At 33.5% G+C, this 15974-nt stretch overlaps 1 protein-coding gene across 1 annotated transcript; it reads right to left on the reverse strand.

Annotated features, from left to right (window-relative positions):
* Nucleotides 1-3829: 3829 nt before the first annotated feature.
* Nucleotides 3830-5000, reverse strand: LOC132029320 (uncharacterized). Its single transcript, XM_059418622.1, has 2 exons — nucleotides 4463-5000; nucleotides 3830-4112 (listed from the first exon to the last, which is right to left on the reverse strand). The coding sequence occupies exons 1-2, from the start codon at nucleotides 4979-4981 to the stop codon at nucleotides 3894-3896; spliced, it is 738 nt and encodes a 245-aa protein (XP_059274605.1). The 5' UTR covers nucleotides 4982-5000; the 3' UTR covers nucleotides 3830-3893.
* Between the last annotated feature and the right edge of the window lie 10974 nt (nucleotides 5001-15974).

Raw genomic sequence — 15974 nt, forward strand, 5'->3', positions numbered from 1 at the left:
CGACGAAAACGGGAGGTGTAACAATTCCCAAACACATATGCGATGAAGTTGTTTTTCCACCAAGATACAAGAGACCGCTAGGAAGGCCAAAGAAGAAGCGAGATAAACTATTAATGGAGACGATGATTGGTAAACGTAGGAATACTTGTAGTACTTGTGGACATCTTGGTCACAATAGGCATTCTTGTTCTAATGAGCCACGTAAGAAGTAGATGTTTAGTTCGTAAGTGTTTTTATTTGTTAAAAACACTTATCCCCAAAAATCTTAAATAAAGAAATTTTTGGTTAATCGTTGTATTCTGTATTTTTTGTCCTTTGTTTTCATAATAATAGTGCAAACAATTCCGTGTTAATGGATGTCTAAAGGAATAAATACGTATTAACTTAAAACAATACAATGAAAGATGAGTGAAGTGTTTACGAAATATGAAGTTGCATTAGGCCTATATACACAGAAATACAATGAAATATATCAAAAAATGTTACATAAAATTAGAACTACAAAAATGTATAGTGGGTACATACATTGGAATATATTGAAAATACATCGGAAGCTATTTCATTAAACAATTAATATAAATATGGCAGGTTTAGGCAAAAAATAGTTGTAATAGATATTAGTTAAGTCATTGATGAAAAAACACTACAATTTGTCAATTCTTAATAAAACAACACAACAAAATGTACTAATTTATCAACAAACAATACTGTGAATAACAAAACAACATTAAAACCTAATGGACTAATTAACAACTACTGTGTCAACTGCGTTGTAATCTATGGAAGGCCTAACTGGTCTTGGCCGTAGTTCATTATCACTGAAGGCATTCAATCAGCCTTTTACCATCCGTATTCTCATAGTAATGCACCGTATCTATTACGTGGTGATTCTGCGTCAATTTTAGCTGGAGCGCCTCGACCAGAACAACAGTATTCAGCAAATGCGGCAACATACACACCACCATCCCTGAAAAATGAAACAAATTGATTATTTGTTGAGAATTTTGAAAAAAAATGGAACTATGATTAAGAAATACATACATGCTCCCAGAGGCTTGTTGTGGCAAATCGTTCACATACACGACATCAAAGTCATCAGTCTGTTGTTTGCCCTTGTATGATGGATGGTTAATCCAATCGATGCCTTTTTTTTCTCATAAAACTCAGACAGATGTAGATGATGTGGCATTAGGGTAGCTAGCTTGTGTATTTCTCTTCTAACAATAGCATCATGACCAGCAGCTCGGTATGAGTTGTAGATGTACAGATGCCTACACGTAAAAGAATAGTACATTAGCTCGGTTGTTAACAGGTTGTATAATGAATTAAAAAAAAAATAGGAATACCTATCAGTGAATGGCACTACAATCAAGATCCAGTGATTTTTCTCTTTGATGTTGACAGGGATGAATACACAATCAACTGTATGCCCTGGCACATTAGCTAGCATCATGCACTCGTTAATGTACTCGCATATTTCGTTCTCCAAACTGGCAACACTACTGGTCCCCTCCGGATTTGCATATGCACGGTGAATTTCGTCAATTTTGGAGAAGAACATACAGTTAACAGTTGTGAATTTGTAACTGTTATCCTTGTCGTACTTGCCTTTCTTCCGCAAGTAGTAAAAATGACATCAATATGCTGGTAAAAAAAATGAAATAAGTTAAATGCATATCAGTAACTTAAAATTACATACGTACATTGTGTGGTAGAAAAAATAAAAAGTGTTACAGAGAAATATGTTGTTGAAATGAAGAAATACAAAGAAATATGGGGAAATACATAGAAATACATAGAAGAAATCTAGAGAAATATGCTTTAAAAAACAGATAGATAAACAACTGTAGAATTAAGGAATAAAAGAAATGGGAAATATAGCACCTCATCATTCCAAGACTGGCCATTCATCGATAAGAGATAGAACTAGTTTTTGTCATCAACATGTAACACACTAAAATTGAAGTCAAACTTAATGTCCTCTGGATCCAAAGCTTCCTTATTCTTTTTGTAACGGCTTTCCTTGCCCTTTCCAAAATATCAACAATCAGGTATTTCAATGTAAACAATTTACTTTGCTAAATTAATATGTAAATTAAAAAGGTAAATACGTTCAAACTTACTTTTTATCGTGCCTTAGAAGCAGATCCTGTTTGAGCCAATTTCGGTATTGTTGAATAAGAGAAGTATTTCGCGGGCCATTGATTGGGTCTTCAACAAATGGATGCTTCTTTTTAAAAATACAAGGTGGGGGATCTTCAACAGAAGCTTCTGCAGAGCCGTAATTGGTCATGTAAAGTGAACTGAAGTATTAACTAGGTTTCACTATCTCAGTTGGAATAACATCTGGTTGAGCAATTACTACTTTCGCATTAACCACTGGCTCTTGTATTCCTTTGTCAGCAGACATTACTGGCATAATAAATCCTTTATCGCCCGTTTGATGAAACTCAGAGAATCCAGTGGCAGCTATTTTGCTTGGTAACATTTCGTCAGGAATCAACCATTGTGACTTAGTTATGGTGTCATCGACTCTAGGTGGGGTCTATAAATTTGAATGATCAGTGATGCCCCCGGCTTGTATTCCTGCACCTGCTGGTGGTTCACGAATTTCGAGAGGCAACTCAACAAGCATCTCTGCGACCATTCCCTGAAAAAAAAATGTAGGGTAAATATAGCAGTATCTTGAAATATATATAAGTATGAATGTAAATTTACCTCTGTGGAGTTGAAAGATCCTCCATCCGCTTGATTAATCTCCTCAATTCAAGCTTTACGTGTATCTTCACTTACATTCCCGCTGGTCGCTCCAATCCAGAACCTCACCATGTAACATTGGTGCAACACCCTTTGGAATTAGAACAAATCACAATTTAAAACAAAATCATAACATAAATATAAGGTTGGAAAATCACTAAATACACAAAAACCTAAAAAATTAGCTGAGTATGTCTGATTTCAACTTATTTTGTGGGGTAGAAATACATAGAAATATAGTGAAATACAAAAAAACAGAGAAAGTTTAGCAGTGAAATACAAACAAAACACCAGAAAAATACAAAGTTTGTAAAATAGAAATACAGAGGAAAACATAACTTTAAAAATATAAATAAACTGGAACATAGCAACCATATATTTTTTCATGAACACAGGAATATAACTTTAAAGATAGTTTTCACATAACAAAACCATTTTACCTTATTTGACTCATCATCATATTTCGGCGGAGATGTTTGAATGGTAGAATCATGACGTAAGTTTTCTTCAGGCGATAATTGTAGCCCACCATCAGTTTGATCTAATGGCACTTCACTATCGGCAGCCTTCACATTAAAAAAAAATGAATTAATAGTAATTGTCTTTCATGATAAGGGTCTAAAATGTTTGTTCAATTCCTATTTCTCACATTTACCTTTTCTGCAGAATTGTTCCCCTTGATTGCTTCAAATAGATTCTTGAAGTTGTCATCCATGAAAGTGCGAAGATTGGTGAACTCAGTGTCAATACTTGTGAACTCACCAACGACCTAATATTTGAACAAAAATAGTAAGGTCATTTGTTAACAAACAGTAAATTAAATGCACCAAAAGATTTTTGTTACGTAACCAAATCACTTATTGATTCCTTGAAATCTTGAAAATCTTTCCTTAGCAATTGCAGTTTATCTTTCATAGAGGTAGTAGGGACATCACGTTGACTTGGGGTATTTTAGGGCCGATTCATTTGTTCATTCAACTTTGGCGAAGCAGACTTTTGTAAAACATGCTTCTGAACAACCTGTTGACCCTTTGGAATATTCTTCAAAGTTGTCTGTGGTTCGGTGTGAATTTGTTGTTTCTTTGATATAGAAACTGAAACAGGAAGTTGTCTGTGTTTCTTTGAAGGTGGAGAATCTATCTGACTCGCCTGTTGCTGTTGTTTACCCTTAGCAAGGTAGGGGGAGTAGTACTGAAATCATCATACTCATCCACTGGCATATTTGTGACGTGGGTACCTTCATGGGAATCAATTAAGACATTTGTGTCTACCGTATCTCGAGAGACAACAACATCAGGCAATTGGAGACTCTCCAACTCACTGCTAGTGGAGATTGTATTTGCAAATGTACAACTCTGTGGAAGAAACAAATAAAGATTTAATTAGTTTGTTATAGTACTAGTCACATTTACATTATGAATAATGAAATACAGGGAAATATTATGAAATATACAAACCAGAATAGTTACATTTTGATAAGGGAAATACAGAGAAATATAATGAAATATAAAAAATTAGGAAAAAAATCAGAAAAATATAAGGGAAATACAAAGAAATATAATGAAATACAAAAACCAGAAAAAAACCACCAGAAAGCACAAATATGACAAATAGATCAGTGGAATACAAATAAAATCAGTAAGACATAATTGCAAAATAAATGCTATGAAAAACATAAAAATAAGTTAGAGTGTTTGAATATTACCGACTGTTTGCCATCTCTAAAAATGCATTCTATCAAAATATTGCATTTTGGCTGACTGTCAATGGACCTCCAATTCAACATTCTTGAAATGGAATTTCCGGATTTAACAGCGAGATATGATGGAACTCTTGAACAACACTCATAAAGCCAAACTTGCATAGCAAGTGGCATCCCTTGAATCCTATAATATTGTGTTGTGGCGGAATACTTCTTGCTAATGCTTCTAATCAACTTGTGAAAAGCTTCTTTGCCCCATGGATAATCTACATATCTTCCATCCTCAACCACTTCAAAATGAACCCTTGGTATATTCGTTTTCCTTGGCTCACCGCAAAAGATGTATGTATTTATAAAAAACAAAATTGCAATCTTAACAGCGTCCTCATCATTATCTCCCCAACTCTTATTCTTAAAGCAATCAATCAACTCCAATCTTTTTACTTTACTCCTGGTTCCACCAAAATAATCATCCATAATCCTATTCAGTATTTCCTCATTGTATGTAAATTGACATTTCATCGGCCACACAATTTAGCCCGCTCATAAGGGCAAATTCTCTCATAGTAAATCGCAATACGGCACCATTTATATCAATTGTAAAGCAATCAGAAGTGCTCTCCTTGAGCTCCCTTACTATGAAGCACCTAAAAATCTGTGCTTGTACCTCCAGGTGCTGCATTCCAAGGAATTTTCCAAATATAGTCTTGCAAAACATTTCTAACTGTGGAACAGTTAGCTTACACCCGAGATCTTTGAACACCTCGATATTCGTGTTCCATTGCATCGATGGAGCCTCTTCAGGATGACTCTTAACATAGAATTTAGTTTCCCAAAATAAAAAGGCAACACTAAGTTAAGATAGAACCAATTGTATAAAACATAGACATTGATACCCCTAACACATATATATACAACAAAAAGATACACAAAAAAAAAAAAAAAAAAAATTGCAAATATCAACTAACACAGCTTTTAAAATATATAAATACAATAAAATATACACAATAGTAAACTTACGTACTTGTGAAATATATGGAAATATAATGAAATACAGTTAAACAACAACGCAAAATAACTACCACAGTTATAACATATATGATATAAATACAGTAGATGCACATGGTACTTTTTTATTAAATACACCGAATTGCACACAAAAATATGTTGAAATATACAGAAATACAGTGAAATACAAAACAACAAAATGGAAAAAATTCATCCATACCTGTTCATCCTCTTCCAGATCTACATCTTTAACAATCTTTTTAACCTTAACGTCAGAAGAAGGCTTGGTTACTTTTCTCTTCTTTTATTGAGCAACTTTAGAACCTTTTTTGAATGGTACATCATATGTTGGCTTGCTCGGTTTTGCAACTTCAGTTCGTTGAAGTTGACGCATCCTTGATGGGTCATGAATCTTCTTGCTTCTTCTCTCATCAGCAGTATTAGCAGATTCTCCTGCAATTGCAAGTTGTTGTTGTGAAAATCCCAAAGAGAAACTAGGACCATAATAAACATCGGAACTACCTCGAGTATTCCTGTTTGGAGTATCTCTTTCCGCCATTAAAATGAAGAATTAAATCTTATTTTAAACACTCTAACAATGGCTGAAAACAGGAAAAAAAAAAAAAAAGACGATGAAATTTAAGAACAAATATAGAGAAATACAACAAAGAAAATTAAAAAAATACTAACAAATTACCAAAATCAGTTACCTATACTGTATGGGTAACGATTAAGGAAGATGGAATCGTGCTAATAATGATGATAGATAATGGGCGTATAATACGGTTGATATATTAAAGATGGGAGAGAAAGGAATTTGAAAAGAGAAGAGGTTGGAAGTTATTGGGATACATGGGCCGTAAATTTAGGGGAAATACAGAGGAGTTGGATACCAGTTACAACTGGTAATTTTGAAATTAATTTAAGCTACCAAAAATAAATAAAATAAAAGGTGGCTATTATTAATAAATAAGTCTTATAGGTAGTTATGGCTAGTAAATTTTCCTTAAATGTAATATAGAAATGAAAAAAGAGCATAAATTTACACAAATGGGAGCTTACCGCTTCAAGACAGGAGCTAAATCTGGAGAAGAAAATAGATTTTTTGGGCTTCAATATAGAGAAGAAAATGGATCTACAAATTAGGAATGGCGTACTTAAAGGGAAAAATGAAAAACTACCGTTATTTCTCTCCTACGTGGCCAAGTTACACAGGTGTGCAGAGTTTTAATTAACCCCTACACACTCCATATGCGTATGTTCTGCTTCTTGGCCAGTTCACACGATAAATAAAACTGTCAAAACATGTCAGCCCAGCCCAAACTTCGCGGGCTAAGAAATTTGATGGGCTAGGACGGGTTGACCCTTCATTTGAAAGGGCCTTAAAACGGCCAGCTCCAATCCAGCCCTAAGAGTGCCGCTGGTTCAGGCGGGCTAGCCCTTCTTTCTTCTTTTTTTTTTTTTTTCAATCCTTTTTTGTAAGAATTCATTTTTTTGACAAAAGTAAGCTCTAACTAATTTAATCCTTTCTTGTTGGAATCACAGCATCTTTACATAATGGTAGTTCGTTGTTGCATCATCTTTTTAAACTTTTTACAACATCTTGCGTGGATATAAAATGATGCATTACTGACTAGTGGAACTATGGAATATACAATAAATCAACATCGTCATACAAATTCAAATTTACATGAGGCAGAGATTATTTATGAACTTCTATTTTCTCTATTTGTAGTACTTCATATAGTCTTCTTCAGTAGTCCAAGGATACTTCCTGTACATATTCTTATCTTGTCAATCGTAATGGTGTTTGCAATACTCTTGAGATAATTCTTTTTATTTATTTATCAAATATCATAAAAAATAAGAAAATCAGTTATATTCTAGAAACATATTTTCCTTCGTACCAAACACAATCAAAAAGTCTAATTTTACTTAGGTACTATTCAAAATTATTCATTTTTATCGTTCTTTGTCCGTTCCTATTCTTAGCTTAGTGAATCATCTTTCGGGCTAAGACGTTACGTGTTCAAAGAATGTCCAACTGCTTTGAACTTTTTTTTTTTGGTTTAATCCATCAATTCTTTACTATGAATTACAACTACCTTTAAATTGGATTTTGTTAAAGATCAATGGCAAAAATGAATTTATGTCTAACAATAGGGTTATATTAGACCAAGTAATCAAACAACTAACAAACCCAACAATTGTCACATTTCAATTAGTACACGTGCAGATATTATCATCTTGTCCTAAAACTAGTAAATCTAAGCACGCTTCTTCTGACACATGAAGACATTATTGTGGTAGTTTTTTTTTTTTTGTTTTTTGTACCAAAAAAAAAAAAGGGATCCATTTTATCTAATCAATGCAATGGAAAGACAAAGCATTAATTACATGGAGGAGAGAGAGTGAAATTCAATTTATTGAGAAAAAAATAATAATTATCTTGAGGAGTAAGAGTGAAATTTGAAATTTCATTTTTTTTTTTTCCTTTCACATAAGGTACTTCTGGTATAGAAAATATAGTAAGTGACTATTACGCCGTCAAAAGTTATGTAAAATTACTTTAATGCCCTCACAAGTCGTATAAAATTATTTCTATGCTCCTATTTGTGTCAGTTTGTTTCAAAATGAATTATGCCAAATATAATTTTCCATTTTTTTTTGGTAGGTCATGTGAAGTTATAAATGTGGTGGGGCCAATGCTAAGTTTTCTGTAACTCCTCCGGATTTGAGACTAAATAATTCATGTAAGAGCCCGTTTGGGTTGGCTTATAAATTACTTATAAGCTGTTTTTAGCTTTTTTGAATATTTGACTGGCCAGTTTTAAGTTATTTTATGCTTAAAATAAGCTCAAAAAAATAATTGAGTCTGTTTGACTTAACTTATCTAAAGCAGCTTATAAGCTGTTTGCAGCTTATAAGCTGCTTAAAATAAGTCCATCCAAACAGGCTCTAAATATAAAGATTATAAATACATCAAATGCATCCTGAACTATACCTGAAAAGTCGAGTTCACATTCAAACTAATTGGGCGACCTATTAACCCCCCCCCCCCCCCACCCGACCATCTAAAAAGTGAAATAATACCACCCTGATACACACATAACCAGTTGCACAATGAGAGGTGTTAAACAGTCGCCGCCACATCAGCGCCACGTGGCTTCTAAATTTTAATTTTATATTCTTTTCCTTTTCTTTATTTATTTGATTTTACTTTTGCTAATTATATTTACACTAATTAATCTCTAATTAACCAGTAAAATCCTCCAATAATTATATCTTCTTCAAACCATTCCACCATTAAACAACCACCATTGCCGCCAGCCCGCCACCAAACAAATCCACCATAAGAATCACGCCACAACCACTGCCACCATAAATTCAACACCCATAGCTAAATTCACCACCGGAATCACATCACCACCACAATCAAAACCGCCAAATCACCACCAACGAGTTGACCACCCACCACCAAAAGTCACAATTACTCATAAATTTCAACATCTACCACCAAATCCCAAGAGAAAAATAAAGGAGATTGAAGGTTGATCGGAAAAAATGGAAGCTCGCCGGAAAAAAATTCCGGCCAAAATCTATTAACACTATTTCTATATTATGAAAAATGCAGGTTCTTGTTCAAAAGATGAGGGTTTATTTTCTTTGCTAATGGCTATTTTAGTTTTATTTCCTAACTCAACATTGTGATTTTTGTATATGTTTTCATGAAGAAGAAAGGGAGGGGTGGGGGTGATGTGGCGTGAAGGTGGAGGAGAAGGGGATGGCGGCGTGGTGGTGGTGAGAAGAAGAAGAAGAAGAAAAGGGGTTTGGGGGCGGGGGGGTGGGGTGGCCTGGTGCTACTGAAATGAAGAAAAAGAAGAAAGAGGAGGAGGAGAAGAAGCACAAGGCGGATTTTGGGTGGGTTGGGGGGGGGGGGGGGGGTGTGAAATGGAGAAGAAGGAGTGAAAAATATTACTTAGTTTTTATTAAAATTTAAAAATTATTTTTATTACGTCACTCTCCTATTTTTTAATTATAATTTTTTTTGGTGCCACATCAGCTTCTAGGGTGGTATTAAATTCACTTTTTAGATGGGCAAAGGGGTAATAGGTCGTCCAATTAGTTTGAGTGTGAACTTGACTTTTCGGGTATAGTTCATGGGGCATTTGATGTATTTTGCCTAAAGATTATAAATTATATCCCCATGATATATTTAATTACCCCCTTTATTGTTATTTACTTGTCTATGTTCGACTTGGCGCACACTTTGAGAAACAATATATAAGATGATAAGTTTACTATATCACCCATAATTATTATATATTATAAATAATTATAGTATTTAATAATAAGGGTAAAATATGTATAAAATAATAAATTATCTTTTAATTTTTCAAACTAGATAAGTAAAAGTGGATATCTACTTTTAGTAATAGCGGATAAATAAAAATGGACAGAGGAGGTACATAAGTTGGAGTTAGTTCAAGTGTCATACCTGAAATGCTTCATCAAAATTATTTGATACAAAAGTTGTGTTTGGTACGAAGAAAATAAAATTTCAATAAGTGTTTTAATCTTGTCACGTTTGGTAAAAAAAAAGTAAGTTTTTCAAAAAGTAAAAAAGAATGACTTCTCTCATGAAATTAAATACGAAAAACAAATAACATAAGTGACATTTTACGGCGATTCTCTTTTCACCCCCCCACCCTTCCAAAAAAGGAAGTTTTTCAAAAAATTTATTTTTTTTGCACCACCCTCCCCTCTCCCCTCCCTAAAAATAAATGATTTTTCTTGAAAAATAGTTTTGAATTTTTTTTTTTTTTTGGTTTCTTACTTCCCCACCCATCCGAAAAAAATTAATTTTGTTTTTTTAAAAAAAAAAAAATTTAAAAGTTTTTATTTTTGATTTTTTGCACCGTCCCCCCCCCCCCCACTCCAAAAAAAAATCTTGAAAGGAAGTTTTGAATTTTATTTTTTTGGGGGTTTAGGAAAGGTTTGAATAAAATCCAAGTGGTTGTTGTTGTTGTGTGTTTGTAGTGAAATGGATGGCTTTTCTGTTGTTGTCCTGGTATAGTTCAGGGTTTAGGAAAAGATATCCAACATATGGTTTTTTTTTTGTTCTTGTCTGGTATTTATCGGTTGTCTATAGAAGATATCCAACAGATTTGTAGTTATTGCAACAAGTTCTACACTTGTGGCAACCAGTAGACAATCTGTTGTAACAACTACAAATCTGTTGGACATGGCTTCAGTTATTTGGTTCTGTTTATAAAAAATATCCAACAGATTTTTAGTTGTTGCAACAAGTTCTACACTTGTTGTAACAAGCGAATAATGTGCAACAACTACTAATCTGTTGGATACGGCTTGACTATTTGTTTCTGCTTGTAGAAGATATCCAACAGATTTGTAGTTGTTGCAACAAGCTCTACACTTGTTGCAACAAGTAGACAATCTGTTGCAACAACTACAAATCTGTTGGACATAGCTTCAGTTATTTGGTTCTGTTTGTAGAAGATATCCAACAGATTTGTAGTTGTTGCAACAAGTTCTACACTTGTTGCAACAAGTAGACAATCTGTTGCAACAACTACAAATCTGTTGGACATAGCTTCAGTTATTTGGTTCTGTTTGTAGAAAATATCCAACAGATTTTTAGTTGTTGCAACTAGGGTTGTTCACGGTTTTGGTTAAAACCAAAACCAAACCGAAAATTTAACTAAACCAAATAAAAAAAACAGACATTTGGTTTGGTTTGGTTTTAAATTTTAAAAACCGATAATATTTGGTTTGGTTATGGTTCTATTAAAAAATAACCGAATAAATAACCGAACCGAACCAATAAATTATATACATAAATTTTATAATTATTTATATGTATAATAGTAGTTTTTCATAAATAATTATAAATATTTTGTCCTTTATGTTATTTGTGAATGATGTTTATGAACTTATTTATTTTGATTAGTTGTGGTATTTGGAGCCAAGGTGGCTGTTGAACAATTTCTGTTTATGAACTTATTTATTTTGCTTACTAATTGTTGCAATAGATGCATATAGTAGAATTGCTTAGTTGTTACAACAAATTACTCACCTTGTTGGAAAAAAATCAAAAAATTGCTTAAATTATTGTAAAAACTAAAAAATATGTCGCAACAGATGAGTTAATTGTTGCAACAGATCATACACTTGTTGAAGAAGTTGTAACAAGTTACTACTCTGTTTCAACAGAGATGGATCGCTTGTTTAAGCAAGTTGACTAATTGTTGCAATGTATTAATCACGTTGTTTGAATTATTGCAACAACTTACTCATATGTTGCAGCAGGTATCTCATATGTTGCAACAACTTACTCATATGTTGCAGCAGGTATCTTATATGTTGCAACAACTCCTTCATTATTGCAACATATTCACGATATTGCTAATCTGTTTAAACAAGTTACTAATCTGTTTAGACACATTGCCTAAATGATTGCAACAGATCATACAATTGTTGAAGAAGTTGCAACAAATTACTAATTTGTTTCAACAAGTTACTAATCCGTTCCAACAAGTAACTAATCTGTTTAAATAAGTTACTAATCTATTGCAACAGATAGTACAGTTGTGGAAGAAGTTGCAACAAATTACTAATCTATTTCAACAAGTTACTAATCCGTTCCAACAAGTAACTAATCTATTTAAACAAGTTACTAATCTGCTGCAACAGATCATACAGTTGTGGAAGAAGTTGCAACAAATTACTAATGATTTTAGTAGATATATATATTGATCACTAAATATGGTTGATTTCCATTGTTTATCACTTAATATGGGTGAATCAAGTAGTTCACACCAATTCACTCCGATGATCACTCCATTTAGTGCGTATTGGACTTACCTGACCCAAAATATCATCAAATTACTTAAGCATATATATTGATCAATAAATATGGTTGATTTCCATTGTTTATCACTAAATATGGGTGAATCAAGTAGTTCCCATCAATTCACTCCCATGATCACTCCGTTTAGTGTGTATTGGACTTAGTTGATCATCTATCCCGACCCAAAACACCATCAAATTGCTTGATATATATATTGATCAATAAATATGGTTGATTTCCATTGTTTATCACTAAATATGGGTGAATCAAGTAGTTCCCATCAATTCACTCCCATGATCACTCCGTTTAGTGCGTCATCTGGACTTAGTTGACCATCTATCCCGACCCAAAACACCATCAAATTGCTTAAGTATATATATTGATCAATAAATATGGTTGATCTCCATTGTTTATCACTAAATATGGTTGATTTCCATTATTTATCACTAAATATGGCTGATTCCCTTTATTGATCACTAAATATGGGTGAACCAAGTAGTATCTATTGCAACAAGTGTAGTATTTGTTGCGAAGTGTAGTATCTGTTGAACAATCGTAGTATCTCGTTGGAACAAGCGTAGTATCCTTTGTAACAAGCGTAGTATCTCGTTGCGAATCGTAATATTTGTTCTAAGAATACACTTAGAATTGCCCATCTAATCCATGAAATTACTATCTAATCCATTAAGGATGTTATATATATATATATATATATATATATATATATATCATCATAAATATCGTTGATTTCATTTGTTTAACACTAGATATGGGTGAATCAAGTAGTTCACATCAATTCACTCTAATAATCACTCGTTTTAGTGCATACTGACTTAGTAGATCATCTTTCCTGACTAAAAATACTATCAAATTGATTAAGTATTATATATTAATTACTAAATATCGTTGATTTCATTTGTTTATCACTAAATATGAGTGAATCAAGTAGTTCACATCAATTCACTATAATAATCACTCGATTTAGTGCATACTTGACTTAGTAGATCATCTTTCACGACTCAAAATACTATCAAATTGATTAAGTATTATATATTGATCACTAAATATCGTTGATTTCATTTGCTTATCACTAAATATGGGTGAATCAAGTAGTTTACATCAATTCACTCTAATGATCATTGGATTTAGTGCATATTCTTGACTCAAATTACCATCAAATTGATTAAGTATTATATATTGATCACTACTTATCATTGATTTTCTTTGTTTATCACTAAATGTCATTGATTCCCTTTATTGATCACTAAATATGGGTGAATCAAGTAATATCCGTTGCAACAATCGTAATATCATTTGCAACAAGTGTAGTATCTGTTGCAACAATCGTAGCATCTGCGGCTGAAAAAGACATAGTTGTTGAACAAGTCCTTACTCTTGTTGGATAAAACACAACAAGTTACCAACTTTCTGCAACAAGTCACTCCACTTGTTGGAAAACCCCTAACATGTAACTTAGTTGCTGCAACAAGGCCTGTCAGTTGTTGCAACAGATTGCTTATTCTTTGAAATCTTTTAGCGATTGGATAAAACACAAGTTACTAGTTGTTGCAACAAGTCCTCCGTTACTTGTTGGATAAAACCCAACAAGTTACTGAGTCAACAACGATTCATTTGCTTGCTGAAAACTGTTCAAAGAATTTATTAACAACACACACATTTGTGATTTGAACACGATCAACATATCATATAAACTAAGTTCACAAGAACAGAAATTAACATTCTAAAAAAGAATAACATTAAAATGTCATAAAGTTCCAACAAATAACTGTTATTACAACACAGTGTAATTAACAACTATGGAACATTTCGGTTTTTGGACAACAACTACAAATCATTGGATATTTTCTACAAAACGAACCAAATAATCAAGCTATATCAACAGATTTGTAGTTGTTGCAGATTGTCTACTTGTTGCCACAAGTGTAGAACTTGTTGCAACAACTATAAATCATTGGATATCTTCTATAAACATAACCAGAGATAAATACCAGGACAAGAACAAAAAAAATATCTATTGGATATCTTTTCCTAAACCCTGAACCATACCAGGACAACAACAAAAAACCATCTATTTCACTACAAACACACTACAACAACAACCTGAATTTTATCCAAACTTTTCCTAAACCCCCAAAAAAAATCAAAACTTATTTTCAATATTCTTTTTGAGTGGGGGAGGGGGGTGGTGCAAAAAAAAAACTTTTCAAAACTTTTTTAAAAAAAGCAATTTGGGAGGGGGGGGGGGGGGGGGTAGTGAGGGGTAGTAGTGGAGGGACGGGCTGGTGAAAAAATAAAAAAAATTATCAAATTTTTTAAATATTTTTGGGGGTTGGGAGGGGGGGGGCGGGGGGAGGGATGGGAAGAGGAGTGGAGACGGGTAAGAAAAAATTAAAACTTTTTTTAAATGTTTTTTTTTGGGGGGGGGGGGGGGGGGGGGGCGTGGGGGGGGGAGAGTTGCGAGGGAGGGGAGGGGAGGGTGGGGGTAGGGGGGGGGGGGGAGGGTTGCGAGGAGGAGGGAGGAGGAGGGGGGTGAAAAAATAAATAAAGAAAATTAAAAAAAAAATATTTTTTTTGGGCGGGGGGGCAGGGTGGGGGGTTAGGGGGTTGGGAGGAGGAGGGGTGAAAAAAAAAATAAAGAAAAAAATAGGTGGGGGTGGGGCGGGGGGAGGGGGGGGAGGGGGTGGGGGGGGGGTGCAGGGCGAGGGTGGGTCAAAGTGTTAAAAATAAAACTTGAGTGCAAAGTGTTAAAAATAAAGTTGAGGGTTAAAGTGTCAAAATAGAAACTTTTGGGCAACTTCAAAACCCCTTAATCACTAATAGAAAATTATCACCTCTACCTAATAATTAAAACTTGAGTCACCTATCCTAAAATAAAAAACTAAAGAGTGACTAATAATTAAATGCCCCTACTTAACTAACCCCCCACGCCACACCCCCTACCCCCACCCCATCCTGCTCCCAAACAAATGACAGTTTTATTTATTAAATATCAGAAAATAAATAAGAACATCACTTAATTTCTAAAAATATATTTTTCTTCCTACCAAACACATTAAGTCTAACTTTTACTTATGTATTATTCAAGTTTATAGTTCTTTGTCTATTCATGTCATTAGTTTAGTTAATCATCTTTCACCCTGGACTTACACGTGTCCAACTTATTCGAAAGAAAGTCCAATAAATTTATCCATCAATAAAATTACCTTTAAATTGGACCTCGTTAAAGGTCAATGGCAAAAAATTCAATTTCCATCTAACAATAGGGTTATTTTAGACCAAACATCTAACAAGGCCAACAATTGTCACATCTCAATTAGTACACGTGCAAATATTATCATTTTATCCTAAAAAAATCTATAAATCGTTAAGACCTAATCTATTAATAAACCCCTTCTCCAAGCATATGTTAAACCTCATATCAGTTCTTTCGCTGCTAACTACTTTCAAGAAAATTTCTTCACTGCATTTCAATTTTCAATCAGGTAAAAAGATCTTCCTTTGAAAACTCCATTTCTTTATTTATAAATTCTTTTGTGTATTTGTGTTATTTGGGGTATCTTTTTTTTTTTTTTTTTTTTTTTTTTTTTTTTTAAATAACCAATTGTGTGCTCTAAA

Source organism: Lycium ferocissimum, chromosome 9, assembly GCF_029784015.1.
Source record: "Lycium ferocissimum isolate CSIRO_LF1 chromosome 9, AGI_CSIRO_Lferr_CH_V1, whole genome shotgun sequence".
NCBI classification, from domain to species: Eukaryota; Viridiplantae; Streptophyta; class Magnoliopsida; order Solanales; family Solanaceae; genus Lycium; species Lycium ferocissimum.

What these genes read in the sequence shown, in the direction of transcription:
- LOC132029320 (XM_059418622.1), bottom strand. Translation starts at nt 4,981, where the DNA reads ATGAAATGTCAATTTACATACAATGAGGAAATACTGAATAGGATTATG. An exon ending in TTAGAGATGGCAAACAGTCG is followed by an intron (nt 4,113 to 4,462) that starts GTAATATTCAAA and finishes TTTCTTCCACAG; the next exon opens with AGTTGTACATTTGCAAATAC.